Source organism: Monodon monoceros, unplaced genomic scaffold (genome assembly GCF_005190385.1).
Source record: "Monodon monoceros isolate NGI ecotype Baffin Bay Population unplaced genomic scaffold, NGI_Narwhal_1 Super_Scaffold_2, whole genome shotgun sequence".
NCBI lineage: Eukaryota > Metazoa > Chordata > Mammalia > Artiodactyla > Monodontidae > Monodon > Monodon monoceros.
The window spans coordinates 81,458,836-81,478,294 of NW_021703776.1; the positions used below are offsets into that span (position 1 = coordinate 81,458,836).

Below are 19,459 nucleotides of genomic sequence, written 5' to 3' on the forward strand. Positions count from 1 at the left end.
GGGGCTCATCCTGTGGTGACATCACCTCCACACTCACTCACCGGGGCAGTGATTCCCCCTGCCCAGAGCCCCTTTCCTGGCACCCTTTCTGACTTCACTTCCTCATGCCCTCCTCCCCTGTGCTGACGGCACACGCAGGTCTGGGCCCGCTATGAGGAGCAGCCCGTGGAGGAGGTGGCGCCCGTGCTGGAGGAGAAGGAGCGCTCGGCCAGCTACAAGCCAGTGTTTGTGACCGAGATCACCGACGACCTGCACTTCTACGTGCAGGATGTGGAGACGGGTGAGCGCACAGGCGCGGCCCCTCGCGGCTGCTGCCATGACCTGGCCCGCCTCAGGGCCCCTCTGTTGAGTGGGAGGGAGGGACACAGCCCAGGGCTTCCGGGGGCCTCCCCGAAATAGCCTGCGGCTGCTGCCCACCTCCCGGGCCCGAGGTCGTTTTATCAACTGCAAGTGAGCCCCGGAGCGGGCGAGGCTGAGCAGGTCCTCTGAGGACTGGTGAGGTAACCAGTTTTGTCTGGGTGGTACTTGGAGACTCTTAGGTAATTGTTTTAGTCCCAGACACCCCTGGCAGGGCTGTGCAGGAGGATTTGTAGCCCTCAACGTGTATCAGGAAGCAACGGACAGATTGGCTCTGTGTGGTCAGGAAGCACAAGCCGGCTCAGCTCAGTGCCTCTCCCCCTCAGCTTCCTTGGGAGGGGAGGAGGGGGAGCCTGGGCTCGCCTCTGCTGGGGTTTCTCCTTCTCCAGAGGTTGCCACAGCCCTGAGTGGTAGCCAGTTGCCATGGTAACTGGCGGCACTCTAGGGGAAGTCATCCCCAGAAAGTCTCTCTGAAGGACCCTTCCTCTCCACCGCCTTCCTTCCTCCTACCCTCAAGCGCAGCGCACCGTGGCCAGGGTCCCCTCGGCAGAGACCTCAGGCTTCTGGAGGAGAGAGGGCAGTAGAGCCGGCTCTCATAGCAGCTGCGCTGGGGCCCCTCCAGCCCAGCTTCCCACCTTTACTCCCTTCACTCTCGCCATCCTGACCTCCCTCCTCTCATTGCCACCCTCTGCAGGGAAACGTTTTAGTTGAGGTCAGAGGAAAAAGCTCTCAGAGCCAGCTCTCAGTCCACAGAGCCAGATCCTTACAGGGCGGAGGGGGCTGAAGGTGTCGGTGACAGTGGACGCAGCCCCGTAGGTGGCAGGGTGCGGCTCTGCCCACCCTCCCCGGCCTCACCTCCAGGCCCACTCCAGATTGTCAACAGCCTCGCCTCAGCCACCTCCCCTCTAATATTTCCCAGGCAGGTACCTGCTTTTGTGGCAATGTCATTTCACCGGGAAAGACTGACCATCTCGAGCCCTGGGCTGGCTGTACTTGGGAGGGGAGCAAAGCCAGGGAGGGGCAGAGATGGAAATGATGAGCCTGAAGGATTCAGTTCTCTTGTGGCCGGCCAGCTGTAATCCTGGTGAGAGGGGGCCCAGCCATTGCCTTGGGACTGAAGCCGGGAGGGGGCCTCCAGGCTGGGTGGTGTGGAGTTGGGGGGAGTCTGGGTGCTGGCCCATGATAGGAAGGAGAGCTATTCCTAAGCACAGGAGCCAGCGAGAATGGCCCTTGGAGAGCTTGGGGAAAGGGAACTCAAAGAAGACCCTGCCCAGGGTACCCCGGCTCCCAGGCAGGCTCCACCTGGCCTCTGGCTCCTGCTGGGTAGACCTGCCTTGAGTAAGAACAGGCCCCGGAGTCTCCAGGAGACAGAGCTTGAGGGCTCAAGGCCTTTGCCCGCGTACTGGCTGTGATCTCAGAGGCTTCCCGTGCCAGCTCTGTACCCTGCCTGCCTGTCTCTGATTGCTCTCGGAAGCCAGGACTGCACTGAGTGGTAGCCAAGGCAGATAATAGGGAGAGAAGGAGAACTTGGGGGAAACCGTGTTTTGTTGGAAGATTGGAGGAGCGAGTGAGGTGCTGTGTGGCACGCCACCTGGCTAGGTGTAGGCTCCAGAGAAAACCCTGCCTTCCATCAGATCCGTGAAAACAAACCTCAGCGTACACAGCCTCCCTCTCCTGAAACCTTTTACCCTTCTTGGAGGCAGGGACATCCTCTGGCCCTGTTTCCCTTCTCTTAATTAAAGGCTGCCTTCGGGAAGGATCTGGTGAAATGATGAACACATTGCCATTGGCTCTAAATGACCAACCGGGCTTTGTGTAAGGACTTCCCAGAGGGCTTTGCCTGTTCGCAGAACTGTTGCCTTGGAGCAAAGTAATAACAATAATAATAAAAATAGACCAAGTATGGCAGGACCTTGTCTGTGTAGAGGTAGCTTCTTAGTCCCTGAAATTTTACTGTCTGGGCAAGGAACGCAGGCGCAGGAGAACGGAGGGTTTATTGCCGGGCAGGGGGAGGGCGGCGCCTTCTGAAAAGTCCCTGAAACCGTCCTGTGAACACCGGCATCGGGGCCCGAGAGTGTGGACAGGGCGCGCGCCTGCGGGCCCCTCTTCAGCACTGCAATCATCAGGCACCCTGCACAGCCGGGGCTTTACTGGGTCTCTTGAGAGTAAGCAGAACCGAGTGAGCTATGGTCTGTGCCGTGAAGGAGCTCCCAGTGTAGTGGCAGAAACATAAACCAGACAGGGAATGGATAAGGCCCACTGTGCCAAGCGTACCAACGGCCGTCATGTGTCAGGTCCCTGTAACAGTGGCCGGGGGCCCTGAGGATGGGGGGCGAGTCCTTCACCACCACCAGCCGCCCTCGCCTCAGAGAGGGAACGGGGAGCAAAGGGCCTGCTGAGAGCTTGAGTCGGGCCCAGAGGGACACAAAGGAGAAGCCACTGGGGGCTGATGCTCAGCAGAGTAGGGGTGAGGGGCTGTGGCAGGAAGGAGCCAGGGGAGGGCACTGAGAAGACCTTGGGGGTTGCCACACCCAGTGAAAAACAGACCAGCAGCAGGGACCGATGACCCAGGGGCAGTGGTTCGGGAAAGACAAGGCAGGGAAGGGGTCTCCCTCCCCCCAAACGAGGAGGGCAGTGAGTTAGCGTGGGAGGGTGGGGACCCAGCCTGGCAGCACTTGGAGGTTCAGTTCAGCGTGTGTCTCACGGGGCGCGTCGGGTCAGAGTGTCCACGTTTGAATGGACTGAGACCGGGCCCTGCTGCCAGGATTGTTCCCCACGTTGCCCGGCGCAGATTCTGAGGCCCTTTCCTTGTCCGGGGTCATGTGGGGCCCATCCTTCAGCTCCACTTTTGCCCCCAGGAGACGTTGCAGAGAGTGGCTGCTGTCCGTCACCGCCTCTGTCGCCCAGGCCAGGGCCCGCCCTGGTAGGAATGGAGAAGGCGCCTTGGCCTTGGCCTTGTTTAGTGTCCACTCATTTTCTCTACCTCCTAAACCAGAGCCCAGGAACATTCCCTAGGGCGTCTCTGGCCATGGCCAGTAGATTGGAGAGCCGAGACTGGAAGACTGGGTGCCTCTAAGGCCTGAAGTGTCAGCAAGATACTGTGAAACCTCCTCGACCAGGGACCAAAGAGGACTTCCCTGTGGGACGGGGGCAAGCCAGTGCCACGGGCACCCTACAGCATTCCACATCCTGCCCACTCCCCAGCCCCATCTAGAGATGATACTCCAAGGCACATGGCACCCAGGTCTCACTCCCTGTACCTCCCCACAGGCACCCAGTTGGAGAAGCTGATGGAGAACATGCGCAATGACATCTCCAGCCACCCTCCCGTCGAGGGCTCCTATGCCCCCCGCCGGGGCGAATTCTGCATTGCCAAATTTGTAGACGGAGAATGGTAGGCCACCTGGACCCGAGCAAGGCAAAGAGTCTAAAGTAGGAGCAACAGCAGTTCTGTCCCCAGGGCCCAGGCCTGCAGAGCCACTAGCCAGACTTCAGGCATTTGCCGTAGTGGCCGCTTTCCACTGGGTGCTTGTTCTTCACCTTGGCCGCTCCCCGGAGTGGCCCTCTTTGTTGCCCACAGCCCGTTTGCGGCCTGCGCTTTAACCCGTGGTTTTTCTGCAGTCAGCCTCTGGCATAAAGAAGTGTCCCTCCTTCTCTCTCCTGGCCTACTCCTTTGGGGGAGCCCTGGCTGGCTGGAGCTCTCCAACACCCCCCTCACCCCACGCAGGAAAAATGACGTCAGGGTGGGGCTAGGGGGTGGGGTGAGGGTGGAGGCTGATGCTCAGTGAGCCCGGACCAGCCGCCACCCTCCACCCCAGCTGCCTGGGACGTGAGCGGCAGCGCTCACAGGCTGCAAGAAGGTCACTTATGTCTGATCTACCAAGCGTGCGGCCCATGGCCTTCCCGGGGTGACGAGGTGATGTGGATGCGTTCCCTGCTCTGGCCTCCCAGGCAGACCTGCTGGCTAGTTACAGCCGCTGTTCAGTGTGCTGCGTTTAAACAGCAGGCATCAACCTAGTCATTAGTCTTGTCGCTTTATGCCCCAAGGACACATTAATCCGCTCCACACGCTGCCCTGTCCCTCCTCTGCTCCCAGCTATGCTCTGATTCCATTAAATGGTGGCCACAGCACCCGAGCTGTGGAGTCCGAGAACTGCCCTTTGTGGCACCCATGGGTGTTCACTCTGAGCCCTGGGCAGGGGAATGCTGTAGCCCCTGCCCTGCCATCGCTGGCGCTCCAGGGAGACCAGCCTCCTCAGGGCTGTCCCTTGAGTTCTGCCCGTGATGCCATTGCAGGTACCGCGCCCGAGTGGAGAAAGTCGAGTCTCCTGCCAAAGTACACGTCTTCTACATCGACTACGGCAACGTGAGTGTGGGGGCCAGGAGGTGGACGAGTACGCAAGGGAGGGACCCCAGGTGCCGCCAGGGACCCTTCAACACAGTAGGCCCCTAGGTCAAGTCCATCTGCTCTCTCCAAGGTCCCTCTGAGCTTTAGACTCCCTCCCTCCCTCCCTCCCTGACAGAATGGTGAGTGTGTGGGCCTCTCTACTGTTCCTCTAACAGGCCCGGACCCCTGAGTGACTGGGCAAAACTGGCATCTCTGGTCCGAGGCCTGTGAGCACTGAGTGGTCCTCTGTCCAGGCCCCAGCCCCGGTTCCTCTTCTGCCCAGCGTCTCTGAAGAGTGGGTTCCCGAGGCCCCTGGTCCACGTGCTCAGCTGGGTCCTTGTGTGCTGATCCCCAGCACATCCCAAACCCAGGCTTGCTGGGAAGGGGCTGGTACCCCTGGGAGAAATGCCCCTTGGGCTGGGCCTGGGAGTCTCCCAGCAGTAAGCAGGAGAGAACGCTGTCGTTCAGAGCCGTGCCGCTCCCGAGGACTAGTGTGGAAGGGCCGTTAATAGAAAGCCCAGGGCTGGGCCACGCTGCCACCTTACCACCCGGGAATACACAGAGGAGGGGGTCTTGCCAGGCTGGGGTTGCCCCACACACCTGAGCCAGAACCACTGGCAGGTGGGGTGCTGCCTGGACCCTCATCTTGGAGCGCTCTTCCAGCCAGGGCCCCCCCCCCTCCCCCAGCCTGTGGGAAAGGGGTCAGGGAGCCCATGTCACAGAGGAAAGGTATTGGGGAAAAGTGGAGACAGTGATTAGAGTTGAGCTACCAGGTTGGGTATGCAGTAGGAGCCACCGGGTGTGCCACCACCAGGCCCAGCTTCCCACCTCCCAGGCTTCGCAGACTGGGCAGGTCTGTGTATGTGGCTACTTGGAAACGAGCCCTGGGGGATGGGGTGGGGGATGGAGGCGCTGAGTTAGAATCCCTAGGGGCCTGGCCATGCGAGTTGTCCCCCGAGAGCAAGGGAGCTCCGAGTGTGTGATGCTGTGGCCTGGTGTGTCCTCTGCAGAGAGAGATCCTGCCGTCCTCCCGCTTGGGCACCCTGCCACCTGCCTTCAGCACTCGCGTGCTGCCAGCTCAAGCCACGGAGTATGCCTTCGCCTTCATCCAGGTGCCCCAAGACGTGAGTCTCCACGCCTTCCTTCCCCAGCGGGGACTGTGCCATGACGCTCAGACACTGCTGCAGTCCCAGCACGTATCTGCACGAAGGAAACCCAGCCCCGTCCCGGATCCCACCCCTCCCTCACCCTGGCCCCCTCTCACGGGGCTGAGCCCCCAGCACGTCCCTGGTTAGTGGCCACTGTCTCTAGCTTCTTGGGCTCTCGGCTGCGGTGGTCTCCCAGCACTCCTTCCAGGCTCAGACGATGCCGCCAGAAGTAACTGCCCCCAGACAGCTCTGACCATGTCACACCTCTGCCGGAAATCCTCCACTGAGGTCCCACTGGCTGATGGGAGGAGTAGAAACAATGGTGATGGTCTGTTAGTCACGGGAGAGAGGGGTGTGGCCAAGGAGGTTGAGGGAAGGTGGAGTCAGAGCCTCTGAGCTGGCTCTTGAGAAACGGGGGGCCTGGTGGGCCAGGGCACGTTGGGCGAAGACTGGTCCAGCAGCCGCAGCCGGGTGTTGGGGGCCCTGCGGGCAGTAGCAGGAGATGTCGGGCCCTGTCTGCCTGGGCAGGGAGGTTATTCTTCGTGTTGTAGGCGGAAGGGGCTGTGGGAAAGGGGACCCTCCACGTCCAGAGCCTGTTTCCTCCCCCGCTGGGGTCTGAGCGGGGAGTGAGGTGATGCTGGCACGTGCTGGGCAGACTTCCTTGAAGTCCGTGAACAGGACCTGGGGCCCTCACGGCTCGTGGCTGGCGCTCGCCTCTCACGCTGACCGGGGTGTGTCCCTGCCGCAGGAGGATGCTCGAACAGACGCCGTGGACAGCGTGGTGCGGGACATCCAGAACACGCAGTGCCTGCTCAACGTGGAGCACCTGAGCGCCGGCTGTCCCCACGTCACCTTGCAGTTTGCCGACTCCAAGGGGGACGTGGGGCTGGGCTTGGTGAAGGAGGGATTGGTCATGGTGGAGGTGCGCAAGGAGAAACAGTTCCAGAAGGTGGTACGTGCTGCGGATGCGGGGTGTCCCTCGCGCCTCCCACCGCCGTCATGGGCGGACTGGGAGGGAACTGCACCGGGAGCCAGAGGGGGAGTGGGGCACCCACCGTCTTGCTGCTCCTGTTGGGGAAAGATAATGGATTTGGGTTTGTTGGGGTTTAAAATTTTAAAAGCTAATTACATCCCGAATTAATTGGCTGCTGGTTTGGCTGAAAACACAGCTGCAAACTGGAGCGGAAAGCTTGCCTTTGCCCGCACCCCCGGTGACAGGCTAGGAAGCTCTGCCAGGGGTGGCATGGAGAAGGTCACAGCCTGTTGTGCTGTCTCCCGTCCTCACCTGCTCCTCTCCCAGTCCATAACCAGCTCCCAGCACTCAGCGCCACTCTGCCACGACACCCCTCCAGCCTGTTTGGAGAGGCGCAGGGCTTAGAGCTGGGCCTGAGCCTTGCCTCCCTCGCTCATGAGACATCTGGCCCTAGAGATCAGCCTTTGGAGTCTCCCATTCATGACTTGAGGAGAGCACAGCCAGCCCGGCTGCTCGATAGGGTGGGCCACGAGGATCGGGGGCTGACGCCTGGGAAACCTCCGTGCACTGCTCATTTGTTGATCACGAGGACCAGGCCTCTCCCGCTCGGCCCCGCTCCCATCCCAGTTTCCCCCAGCCTCATCCCCACGACACGCCAGCCTCGAGGGACGGGCCAGGCCGGTGGGAAGCTCGTGCCCTTCTGCAGCGCCCAGCTCCCCCGCACTCCTGAGTGGAGGGACACGAGCGGCAGGGTTGAAACCAGTTGTTCTTCTCTCTCCACTGTGGCCTTGCTTCCCCTTCTCCCCCGTCTTTTGCCTTTCCTCTCTCCCCACATAATGATTGGTGGTTTGTGGATCCATGGCTCTGGTTCTGCAAGTTGATTAACTCATTTGGAACAAGACCTCAGTGTGAGTCACTTCTGTGCCTCATCTGGACAGGAGGGGCCTGACCCTAGTCTTCCCCCGAGTTTCCTAGGTCACTCCTAGGAGTTAGCTTAAGTTTCCCTATAAAATTGGAGCTCTCAGTGTCTGCCATATGAAGCTACCCATAACGTCGCTGGTGTCTAGAAACACCTAATGTGTTCATTCGTTCGCTTACTCATTCTTTCAATAAATGTTTACTGAGGACCGACAGATCTCAGTGAACAAGAGACAATGTTCCATGGAGCTTACATTCAAGCATGAGGAGACAAAAAAGAAAATAAATATAATAAGTCAACAAAATTAAATGTTAGACGATAAGTGCGATGGAAAAGGGGAAAGTAGAAGTAAAGAAAGGGTCTCAGGAGTACGTCGGAGGGAGTGGTGGTGATTTTAAATGGGGTCATTTGAGGCCTCCTTAAGAAGGCGATACTTGACCAAAGACATGAAGGGGCAGGATAGGTAGCCAGGTGGACAGGAAGGGGAAGCGTGTTTCAGACGGGTGAAACAGCTAGGAGACTGTGACTCTGCACTTGGATTTTACGTGGAGGGACCCGATGAGCAGGGGAGTGACGTGACCTGGGCCTCACCCTGACCACCCCTTTGTCCTCTTGTCCCGCCAGATCACAGAATACCTGAACGCCCAGGAGTCAGCCAAGAGCGCCAGGGTGAGTTTTTGCCTCAGGAGCCCCAGAGGGTGCTGAGAGAGGGGCTTGGCCGTTTGGGTCCCAGCAGGTCCCACCTCCCTGAAGAGCCATTTTCTGTTTCCTCGCAGCTGAACCTGTGGCGCTACGGAGACTTCCGAGCCGATGACGCAGATGAGTTTGGCTACAGCCGCTAAGGAGGGAATCGGGTCTGGCCCCCATCACCACTCACGCCAGTACCTCTTCCTCTGCCGGGAGGGGGTTTTCAGCTCCAGACCTCAAATGGGGGGCATAGATTGGGTCCAGCTTTGCTTCAGTGTATGGGAATGTCTTGTAGGGTGGCATCTGGGCTGGGGACGGGGGGTGGGGGAGCCCAAGGCTTTCAGGGGACAGGCCACTGTCTTCTGCGAGGACAGGCACTGCCAGCCGCTGTCTCTCCCAGCTGATTTTGTTTCTCTTTAGGGGTTTGTTTTCTAAAACTTGTCCTCAGATCAGGAAGAAACATGAAAGACTTTGTCCTATGGAGGGCATGATCCTGGCACCCAAGGCCAGCTGGCACCCCACTTCTATCCCAGACTCCCCTTTTCCCCAGCTCTCTGTCCAGCTGTTGATTATGTGATTTCTCTGATACGTCCATTCTCAAATGCCAGCGTGTCCACGTCTGCCCCTTTGCCAGCCCTCCCCATTTCTGTATTTAAAGCTTTTGAGGCCCAATAAAACAGTACATGCTGTCTGCAGCCCTTATTGGTCATGGTGGAGGCCAGAGCCCAGGGTTTCGTCAGCCCCAGGCAGCCGGAGACCTGGGCACTTGAATGACCCCTGAGGTCTAGTCCATATGCCTGGCCACACCCCCTAGAAACATAGCCCGTCGTGGGAAGCAGGGCAGGCCTTCAGAGCTCCAAGCAACTCCTGGGGCCTGGTGGGTGTACCTGGCACCATGGCCATCATGCAGAAGGCTGGGGATCTTCTCTTTTGACTCATCTGCACGTGGCTGCCCTCAAGAACCTTAGCAGCTCGGCAAGCAGTGCCCAGGACACTCCATGCAGGAAAGGCCAGGCTCGGCCCCGCCAGGCCCAGGCGGGAAGTTGCTGGGCCTGTCCTTTGGCAGGACCCACCAGAGCCCCCGCAGGGGGCCAAAAGGGACTTGCCGAGGGAGATGAGGGGATTCCCCTCTTCTTGCTGTAGCAGAAGGAAAGGCTAATGCCAGATAGGCTGGCACAGCATGTGTTAAGGTCAGTGGCCCCCGGTCCCTGCCCAGCTCCCTCCAGCGTGTGTCCACTGGAGAATGGAGCTGGAGGATGAGGGCTCCGAGAGGGGTCTGGGCAGCAGGCTGAGGAGAGCTCGTCTCCCCAGGTTAGCTCTGGGTCTGTTTGACTTGACAGGGTGTCTCCCAAGTCCTCCAGGTGGAGCTGGCCACGGAGCTCAGAAACCCCAGGCTACTCCTAGCCCCTGAGGGGGGAGCCCTGAGAGCGGCCACCGTGGTGTGTGCAGTGAGGGGCCTGCATGCTTCTCAGGGCACGAAAGCAGGTGTACGCGTGTTGGGGGCTCACCACTCCAGCAGCTGCAGTGTCCAGGGGACCTGCCCTTTCTCCCAAACCCCAGGGCCCCACCCTTGTGGCTCTGACCTTCCCAGGCACATACTCTGGTGTCAAACGGAGGCCCGTCTTCTTGGCAGCCCCGCTTCCCCCCTCCCCCCCCCACATTCTGATCTGGGGTGATGCTCCAAGCTGCCATGTAAGATTGGTCCTTTGGTCAAGTCTTCGGGGAAAGTCAGTGGAGGTGATGGGGCCTGGCTGGCCAGCTCTCATTCCTAAACGAGGTCCTGGGTCCCAGAAAATTCTGGCTCCTGGCAGCTTTGCCCCACACCCACTCGTTCAGGCCCAGGGGTCACGTGGGGTTCTATCCAGGACTCCTGTCTTCCTATGCTCCTTCCTTCCTGTCTTCCTATACTCCTGGAGCAGGGCAGGCCTTCAGAGCTCCAAACAACTCCTGGGGCCTAGTGGGTGTACCTGGCACCATGGCCATCATGCAGAAGGCTGGGGATCTTCTTTTTTTGACTCATCTGCACGTGGCTCCCCTCAGGAACCGCTGGGTTGGTCAGAACGAGTGTTTATGCTCCTCGAATCAGAACCCCTTTATGGTCCAGTAAACTGTTTTCCGTGACTCTGTACAGCCCCTGTGCGGCCCGAGAAGTCCGCAGGAATGGGTGTGAGCCTCTCCATCTGTCTCCACTCCCGGAGAAGCTGTTCTGCCCCCGCAGGCAGGCCCACTCCCACCATGGTCTCTCATTTCATTTTTCTGCATCGTGGAGGCTGGTCATGGAAAAGAAAATGCCCATTTCACCCATTTCTCTACCTCCTGGTAGGGCCCAGAGGTAGGTCGGTGTGCATTCATCTGAACGCAATTGGCAGAGGGGCGAGATGCCAGCTCACTCTTTTGTAAAAGGGTCTGAAGTCATCTCACTGTCTTAACAGTTGCCTTGGTTACTACATCTGTGCCCAAGGATAAACCCTTCATGGTTCTCCAATTGAAATGATGCCTGAACCTTTCTCCAAGGCTGATTTAGACAAAGGTCAGAATATTCACCAGGCCAGAAGGCCCTGCTGCTGCTGGTTTTGGCCCCAGCTCAGTGACATCGGTTGAGTTGCTGAGGTCTGTCCTGGGCAGGGCTGGGACCAGGGTGAGGCGAGCCAGGCGCCTAGGGTACAGAATTTAAGGAGGCACTCAAGAGCGTGCAGGTGCATTGGCATATTTTATTTTCATCCCCAGTTGAGGCCAGTCAGCATCAGCACTTGCACAAGTACCACCAAAAAAAAAAAAAACACCTCCAAAGGTCCTTCTCCCGCTAGAGTTGCAAAACATGGCTGTTGGTGTCAGGGTCATAAGCTCTGCCTTCCCATCCACCTTTCCAGTTGAACAGCAGGATCCTTTGAGCACCTATCATCCATCCATCCATCCGTCCGCCCACCAAACACGGATTAAGACCCAGCAGCACCGGCACAGCGATGGGTCTAGTGAGTGCCAAACAACCTCCACAGGCTCGGGGGCGTGGCAATTGAGGTGCGGAGGAGGAACCAGATGCTGAAACACCCGTAACAAGCCACAGTAGTGGCAGCGCACGAGGACGAGGGCCAGGCCCTCGCCTGGTGGCTGGGGAGGCATCACAGAGGAGGAGGGCCGAGCTGGGCTAATGGATGGCAGGAGAGCAGCATTGCTAATCTGGGCAGGCTCTGGAAGTTTTCTAGTCTCTGAGGGCTGATGCTGCAGACTCTAGGGTTTAGACTAGCCGCTAGGGAGAAGTACTGCTGCCCGAGACCCCTCCCCAGTGACTCATCTCCCTCCTCCCGGCTAGTGGGCAGGACCAGTAGGGAAGGCAGGCAGTGGAGGGAAGGGCTCGCAAGGCTGCCTCCACTTTATTTATTGGTTTGATTATTTCTCCATCCCAGGGAGAGAGTCAGTGGACCCCTTTTCTGGCTTTAGCCCATGATGGGAAGCAGGGAGGGGCTGGAGAACTGGTGCCTCAAGAGTGGTTATTGATGTCCTAATTACAAGAGGATGCTAATTTAATTTGAACCTAATTACAGTGCACTACCCTGGGTGGCACGTGTTTTAATAATTAACGCCCTTCAGTTGCGTAGGAGGGTAATAATATTTACACTGGGTTGGCCGGCAGCCTGGGGAGGCGGGCCCGGGGCCCATACGCCACCCTTCCCCCAGACAGCTTAGCTGCTAGCAGGTGGGGAAGGTGGCACGTGAGTCTTGGTTGGCTAGTATCTCGTCAGCCTTCCCAGGGAACGTGCGTGGGCCTCATTTCCAGCCACTTCCTTGACCCATCAGGCCGCTCCGCTCTACGGGGCACCAGGCCGGAAGTCTGAGATACATCGCAGCCAGCCCCTCCCCTGCCCCTCACTGTGCCACCTCTGCCTGCCCGGGCCCATTCTAGGGAGGGGATTGTTCAGGGGGAAGGAAGGAGAGCTGCTCGGTTTTCCCTCTCTTTTTATTGGTAACACCTGTAAGGAAATATACATTCAGAAAGGTGCACAAATTGTAACTGTGCAGCTCAGGTTTCACAAAGTGAACATAGCCATGTAAACACACAAAACCTAGAACATCACCAGCCCCTCATAAGCTTGCCCCTCAGTCACTATCGCCCCCAAAGGCAAGTCCTGTTTTATCCCAGTGGATGAATTTCACCTGTTTTGTTGCATTTTTGGTTTTGTTTTTTGGTTTTGCCTGGGTTTGAGTTTTACGTAAGTGGAGTCGTGCAGTATGTATCCTTACGTGCCTGCCTTCTCTCGCTCGGCTTGTCTGGGAGGTTCGTCCCGTCTACGTTAGCCTTAGTGTGTGCATTCTCGTCTCTGTGCGCTCCGCTGTGTGAAGATACTTCTCTTTGGTGGCTGTAAAGAACTGAGATGCTCAGCAATCTTGCCAGAGCCATGCCAGTCCCTAAAGGGGAGACCTGCTCGTCCTAATTATACAGCTGGGGGACAGGAGGTGACACATTTTGAGAAGGTGTAGCAAGATGACAGGGCAGGGCAGTCCCACCCACCACAAACCCAGAACAGTGTGGTTGCCAGCGTGTCTCCCATACCCGGCCTTTCAGAGCTCTCAGCGGTGGGGAAAGGGTCTATTAGCAAGTTCTAGAAGCCAAGCAGAAAAACCAGGGGTTTAAGAGATGGTCACAGGGGACTTCAGTGTCTCTACCCAGACGTCTCGCTAAGTCACTCCTTCTCTAAGTGTGGCTGGCAGACCAGCTACCTCAGAATCACCTGGGGTGCTTGTTAAAAACAGCTTCCAAGAATAGTGCCAGGACTATATTGGGAATGGGGGTGGGGTGAGTGAGCTCAAGCCTCATCTCTCATCACAGGAAGACAATGGGTAATGTTTGAAGTTGATAAAACAAGAACTGGCCTATTGTTTAACAATAAGGTGGTAACCACCAAAAGATCTAAAATAGATGATTAAAAGCGGTTGCCTGTAGGTAGCACAACTGAGGGTGGGGAGTGTATCTTATAAATCCCTGTGTACTGTTTTTCACCAGAGACAAGCATTTCTCATTATCTTTTTTTAATTCACTCTCAGGTAAATATACATGTATCACTTCCCACTCCAAGACCTCAGTTCCTGTGGGCCAGGGCCTGGGAGTCTGCACTTTTGACAAGCTTCCTAGGTGATTCTGATGACTTCTCAAGTTCAAGAATTGGCTATCACTGTCCAAAGTCATTTTGCAGCATGAGGAAGGAGACAGTAACTCGCCCAAGGTCACCCAGTTTATTAATGGCAGGCCCAGAAATAGAAAACAGGTCCCCAGGCCTGTGATATTTCTCTACATCATTAGCATTCACCTTGGTGGGTACCCGTCTCAGTGGGCCTGGCCGTCAGAGACCCAGAAGCGAGCTGGGGACCTGGCTCAGTTGAGGGAGGCCAGGGGACCCCTCCTGTCACGGGCGCAGAGCGCTTGTAACTGCAGCGGGCTTACAACACCCACGGTTTGTGCAAAGCTGCTGCTCGTGCTGCCCTGCCAGCAGCAGTGTCTGAGTTGTTTTCTCAGAAGGGGAGCCACCCAGAGCCCCCTGAACATTCAGGCCTTCAGCATCTACTGAGCGCCTACCAGTTGCAGGCACTGTTCTGAGGGCTGGGATACAAAGAGGACTAAGCCCTAGCCTCGTGGGGCTTACAGTCTATGAGGACGGTAGGTACTGGTGATAGAGAAGCCTCGTTAACTTCATGGAAGTAGATAGAGGTCTATACAGATGCTGTGGTGGTCGCTTGTCAAGTTGACGGAGTGCACGCCCCGTGCGCTAGCAGTTCCTGCCGGGTCTGGCCAAGGGCCTCCTGCACCGTAAGAACCCGCACCAGGAGTCGTGCAAGAGTGGTCGATGCAGGTTTGTTCCTACTTCAAATCACTGGCACAACAGACACCACGAGCATATCCACACAATGAAAATGAATGAACTGTGGTAACAGAACAACACGGGTAAATTTTGGAAACAGTAAAGTAAGCGCATCTCAGAGGACTTCGTACCATATGATGCCGTTATTCTAAAGTTCAAAATCAAGTAATACGTTGCTTACACGTATGTGTATGTTGAGCGATCATAAGATTTATGGGATGTTTTTGAGAATGTAAAGGGACACTTAACTCCTTACATTTGGACCACAAATGTAAACTGGCACTTCTTTGAGCAAACTGGTACACGTTGACACCTTTGATGTATGTAATAAAATACAAAACCAAAACAAAGGGGTGATAAACACAGAAGTCTGGGTGGTGGTCACCTCCAGAGGGAGCAGGAAACCCTTTGGGGGTGGGATAAGGAAGGATGTCAGTTACTGGGAATGTCCCGGGACTCAGTCTGGGAGGTGGGTTTATAGATGTTTATTAGTAAGGTGGCATGGGAGCTCAAAGGAGAGAAAGTGAATTTTTCCTGGGAGTTAAGTGGAGTTATGGTCAGAGAAACCTAAAAAAGGAGCACTTCACTCTGCCAGGGAAGGTTTCAAGGACAAAGTGACAGCTTCTGCAGTTTACCAGGTAGAGAGTGGGTCTAGGTAAGGGAACACACTGAGTGAAACCCTCCCCTGGCTGGGGAGGCTGCGTGCCAGGTTCCAGGGTTGTGTGTGCGGCCACAGAGCCAAAGACCAAAGCTCAGGCCCGCCCTCGCCAGCCCTGGGCACTGACCAGTAAGGCCCCACCACCCCCTAGGAAAAAGCGTAAGACATCTGACTTCAGAGTCGCTGGATAACTTCAAGGTGAGGTAAAACTTAGAGTAAGGTGCACAGATTGTAAGTGTACAGCTCCTGGATGTTTACACGTCTGTACATCCCTGAAACCATCACTCAAACTAGAAGGTCAGCATACCAGAACGTTCCCTAGGCCCCTGCCACCCAAGATAATGACAGTTTTTACCTCTGTCCCCATAGCTTTGGCTATTCTTGGTGCCAGGGTCTTTTAAAAGACTGTTTTTTTGGCACACAGTCTTTTTGCCAGAGCACCGAAGCTCGGGGCTTGAATCGACACTGGGCAGAATCCGAGCTTCAGAGCCCAGCCACGGCTGCTTCAGGACCTTGGACAAGGCCCCAGCGGGAGGCCCCTGTTCCCACTGCATGAGGGCTTTGCTGCCGGGCTGGCAGCAGATTCATCATCCCAGCTTGACGCATTCATTATTCTAGGCCCTGGGCCCAGCCGCTGTGCCATGGGAGCGAGTGACATTGAGGCAGTTCAGCGAGCAGGCAGCCTCAATCCATAGAGTCATCTGGGTGCCCGGGGCCTAGGAAGCCACCACCCCCTCTACCCTGGGGCAGGTCTCCTGTCTCCACCTGAGTGTTGGTCCAGGCCAAGTGAGTGCCCGGGGACAGAGCCCGTGTTCTCAGTTGTCTGCATGGAAGGAGAGGCCAGAGCTGTGGTGAGTCCAAGCGGTACCCTGCTGGGCTCTGCGATGTAGTCGCAGGCACGGCTCACCTGTGGTCAGGAGTGTCTCTGAGCCTCAGAGGCTTCACAGTAGAGGAAAGGGCAGGCTGCACAGCGGTCCTCCCTCGCGTCCGCCGCAGGCACCCGCCCTGCCTGTATCAGCCCCTCAGGCTGCCCTCTCTCCAGCCTGTCCTGCAGCGGATGTTTCACAGTTTGGGTTTCAAACTTCTTGCGGAGCCTCAGGCTCGGGAAGCTAATTAACCTCCCTGACGCTGTTTCCTCATCTGTAAACTGAAGGTAAAAACGTAAACGTTTCTGCATTTATAGTTGCTATCCGATTTCAATGAGAGATTTGTACAGCCCTTTGTGCAGACCCCGAAACAGACCAGTGTTTCGTGATGCCAGCTGACACAGGGAGGCACAGCGTCGGCAGCCTGCCTGTGCCTGGGTAGCCAGTGCCCGACGAAGGTGGGAGTCTGGGCAGAACTGTTTGGGTGAAAGGAATTCGTGATGACGCTACAAAATCCAGGCACGTAAAGGCCTCCTGCTCGTGAGAGCCTTGTGGGGTTCAGGCCAGATGGGAGCCAGAGGTGTCAGAGGAGGGGTAGGGAGCTGAGGTCACTCGGCTGAGTCCCTGACTCTCCAGTTTGCAGAGTGGTGGGAGGTGGGAGTCACGTACACTTGGGACAGTTGCCTGTGTGATCGAGACAGGTCTGGGGCTGGGTTTCACCCCCCAGCTATGAACATCTGGGGGGGGAGATTTACAGAGGGGTCTCCGCAGGGGCAGCAGTGCACCCACTCTGGGCAGTGCAGTGGGAGGGCGGGAGCAGTGGGCATCACTGGGAACTGGCCTGGCCTCCTTGTCCCGTCTGGCCTGATCTGTAGAGGGCAGCTCCCGAGGAGAGGCCTGAGGCAGAGATCTCAAATGATGCCGCATCTGATCAATTGATATTGGCTCCCTGGGGTGCTGTGTAGAAAAGGATTCTGAGGTCATGCCAGAAAGTCAACTGCAATCAATTATTGATGTCTACCAAGAGTGTAAGAAGGGGGGGTGGGCATATGTGTCCCACATATTTGCTGTCTTTGTCTTGGTGCTTTATGGGGAGGGGATTCAGGAATCCTCTGACTCCATCAAAGTAGGAGTCACTTCCATAGCATCCTTGGCAGCAGGCATCGGCTTCTCCTAGAACGGAAGCCTGGAAACTCCCTCTCAAGGCAGTGGTGCCCAACCTAGCCAGCTCTTACCCTATTACTGTACAGCGTTCCAGTCACAAAGAATGTGTTGCAATTTAATAAACAAGAGTTAAGCGCCTAGGGACTTCCCTGGTGGTCCAGTGGTAAAGAATCTGCCTTCCAATGCAGGGGACGCAGGCTCAATCCCTGGTTGGGGAACTAAGATCCCACATGCTGCGGGGCAACTAAGCCCACGTGCCACAACTACGGAGCCCGCACGACTCAACTAGAGAGCCCACGTGCCGCAGACTACAGAACCCACATGCTCTGGAACCCGTGGGCCACAACTAGCGAGAGAAAACCTGCATGCCACAACTAGAGAGAAGCCCGAGTGCCACAACGAAGAGGCTGTGCGCCCCAACAAAGATCCCACATGCCACAACTAAGACCCAGCGCAACCAAAAAAAAAAAACAAAAGCACCTACTCTGTGCTGAGCACTAAAGACCCGTAGCTGAGCCCATCAAGTCCCCTGCCCTGCCGGGTGGGTGTCATCTTCAGATCTTTGAATCTGGTCAACTACAGTAAGACCAGTTTTCTTGGGGCAGGAGAGGACCCTAAAGGCAGAGATGGGGAGCTAGGCCCCAAACCTGGAAGGATCTGGTCCTTGAGCTGTGGGCATCTCCTGAAGACCAATCTTCCATTCTCCTCTGGCGGGGGCAGGCCTTTCAGGTCAGCAGGCCCAAAACAGTGCTTCTCAAACTTTATCATGCTTGTAATCTTATTAAAATGCAGGTTCTGATCCAGTAGGTCTGGGGCAAGGCCAAGAGTCTGCATTTTTTTTTTAATTTATTTTATTTATTTATTTTTGGCTGTGTTGGGTCTTCGTTGCTGCAGCGGGCTTTCTCTAGTTATGGCGAGCGGGGGCTACTCTTCGTTGCGGTGCGTGGGCTTCTCCTTGCAGTGGCTTCTCGTTGCAGAGCACGGGCTCTAGGTGCGTGGGCTTCAGTAGTTGCGGCTCACAGGCTCTAGAGCACAGGCTCAGTAGTTGTGGCACGCAGGCTTCAGCAGTTGTGGCTCACAGGCTCTAGAGCGCAGGCTCAGCAGTTCTGGCACACGGGCTTAGTTGCTCCGCGGCATGTGGGATCTTCCCGGACCAGGGCTCAAACCCATGTCCCCTGCATTGGCAGGCGGATTCTCAACCACTGCGCCACCAGGGAAGCCCCAAGTCTGCATTTCTAACAAGCTCGCAGGAGATTCTTAGGCAGTAGGATCTGTGGGGAGCAAGCCCTGCCCCATACCAGCCTACCAGGAGGAGGGGGGTAGAGAACACACCTGGCCCCCACAGAGGGCACCAGTGAGGTGACCAAGGCCTGAGTTTGGAGACAGGGCGAGAACATGATTCATGCTACCTAGAGCCAGAAATCTGAGGGAAGGAGCCACGCTCCAGCATGGCTCTGCGGGACAACCTGACCTAGGGGAGAATCTCTCTGCCCTAGGAGTGCCAGGGACGATGCTGAGAGTGTTGGCAGGCTCTCTCTAGACTCTACGGCCCCATTGTGATCGTGATGTGAGCGACAGCCAACCATCCACGTGCCTGGCACTGGGCTAAGCACTAATGGGTAGCCCTATGAAGGAAGGACTTTTGGCCTCCATGTCACAGAAACCCTCTAGAGGGCAGGCCGTGCGTTATTCATCTGTCTCCCTATCCCCAGCACAGTCTCTACCAGTAGCAGGTATTTGATAAGTGATTTATGAATGAATGAAAAGCTAAAGTGCAGCTCAACCCAGGCAGGGGGTATTGTATGGGACCAGGCCCAGAGGGAAGAGAGGAAAGACGGTCAGAGCCCCCAGGATGCCATATCAATTTACCCCCGCCCCCTTTACCTTCTCACCAGGCCTCAGCAAGACTCATGCTGAACAGGGTAGCCTGGGAGTCAGTGGCCAGCCTTTACTTGTTGGAAAAAAGGGAAATCCTTAAGCTCTATATTGCTCCAGGTTGATGATTCCCTAGTTCTTTTTGGAAAATTCTGGATCCAGGTCCACTGTGCTGAGGGGGCAGAGCAGGGCCTGACAAAGCCTAGGGCTGGTCAGGATCCCATTATCCAAATGGTCTTATACGTGGACCTCTTCCCTTGTGCCAGGCTCTGTGCCAAGCACATCACATGCTTGCATCCCACGGCCACCTTGCTGTGATCCGAGATCGTACCCGGTCCAAGGCCGCAGACACTAAGACTCAAGCCCGGTGACCACGCCCAGACTCGGTAAACAGCGCCCCCTCGGGGCCAAGGCGAGGCGGCCGGGAGACAAGACCTGGAGGAAGGCAGGTAGATGCAGCTGGGTGCTGCTAGCCCATGCCTTGTCAGTGAGAAGCAGCCAGAGGGAGGCCATGAGTGACGGTTCTTCTGAGGACACCCTCGGCTGGCTTGCGAGCAAAGGTTAGGGCATCAC

General features: G+C 56.8%; 1 protein-coding gene across 1 annotated transcript in view; it reads left to right on the forward strand.

The window, feature by feature from the left end:
- SND1 (staphylococcal nuclease and tudor domain containing 1) overlaps window positions 1-9,171 on the forward strand; it is a 418,829-nt gene extending 409,658 nt beyond the window's left edge. Inside the window, exons 18-24 of the mRNA XM_029233933.1 lie at window positions 139-280; window positions 3,628-3,751; window positions 4,654-4,723; window positions 5,755-5,868; window positions 6,641-6,844; window positions 8,409-8,453; window positions 8,561-9,171. Coding sequence (XP_029089766.1) covers window positions 139-280; window positions 3,628-3,751; window positions 4,654-4,723; window positions 5,755-5,868; window positions 6,641-6,844; window positions 8,409-8,453; window positions 8,561-8,626 — 765 coding nt within the window. The 3' untranslated portion in view covers window positions 8,627-9,171. The remainder of the gene's footprint in view (window positions 1-138; window positions 281-3,627; window positions 3,752-4,653; window positions 4,724-5,754; window positions 5,869-6,640; window positions 6,845-8,408; window positions 8,454-8,560) is intronic.
- Window positions 9,172-19,459: the final 10,288 nt, after the last annotated feature.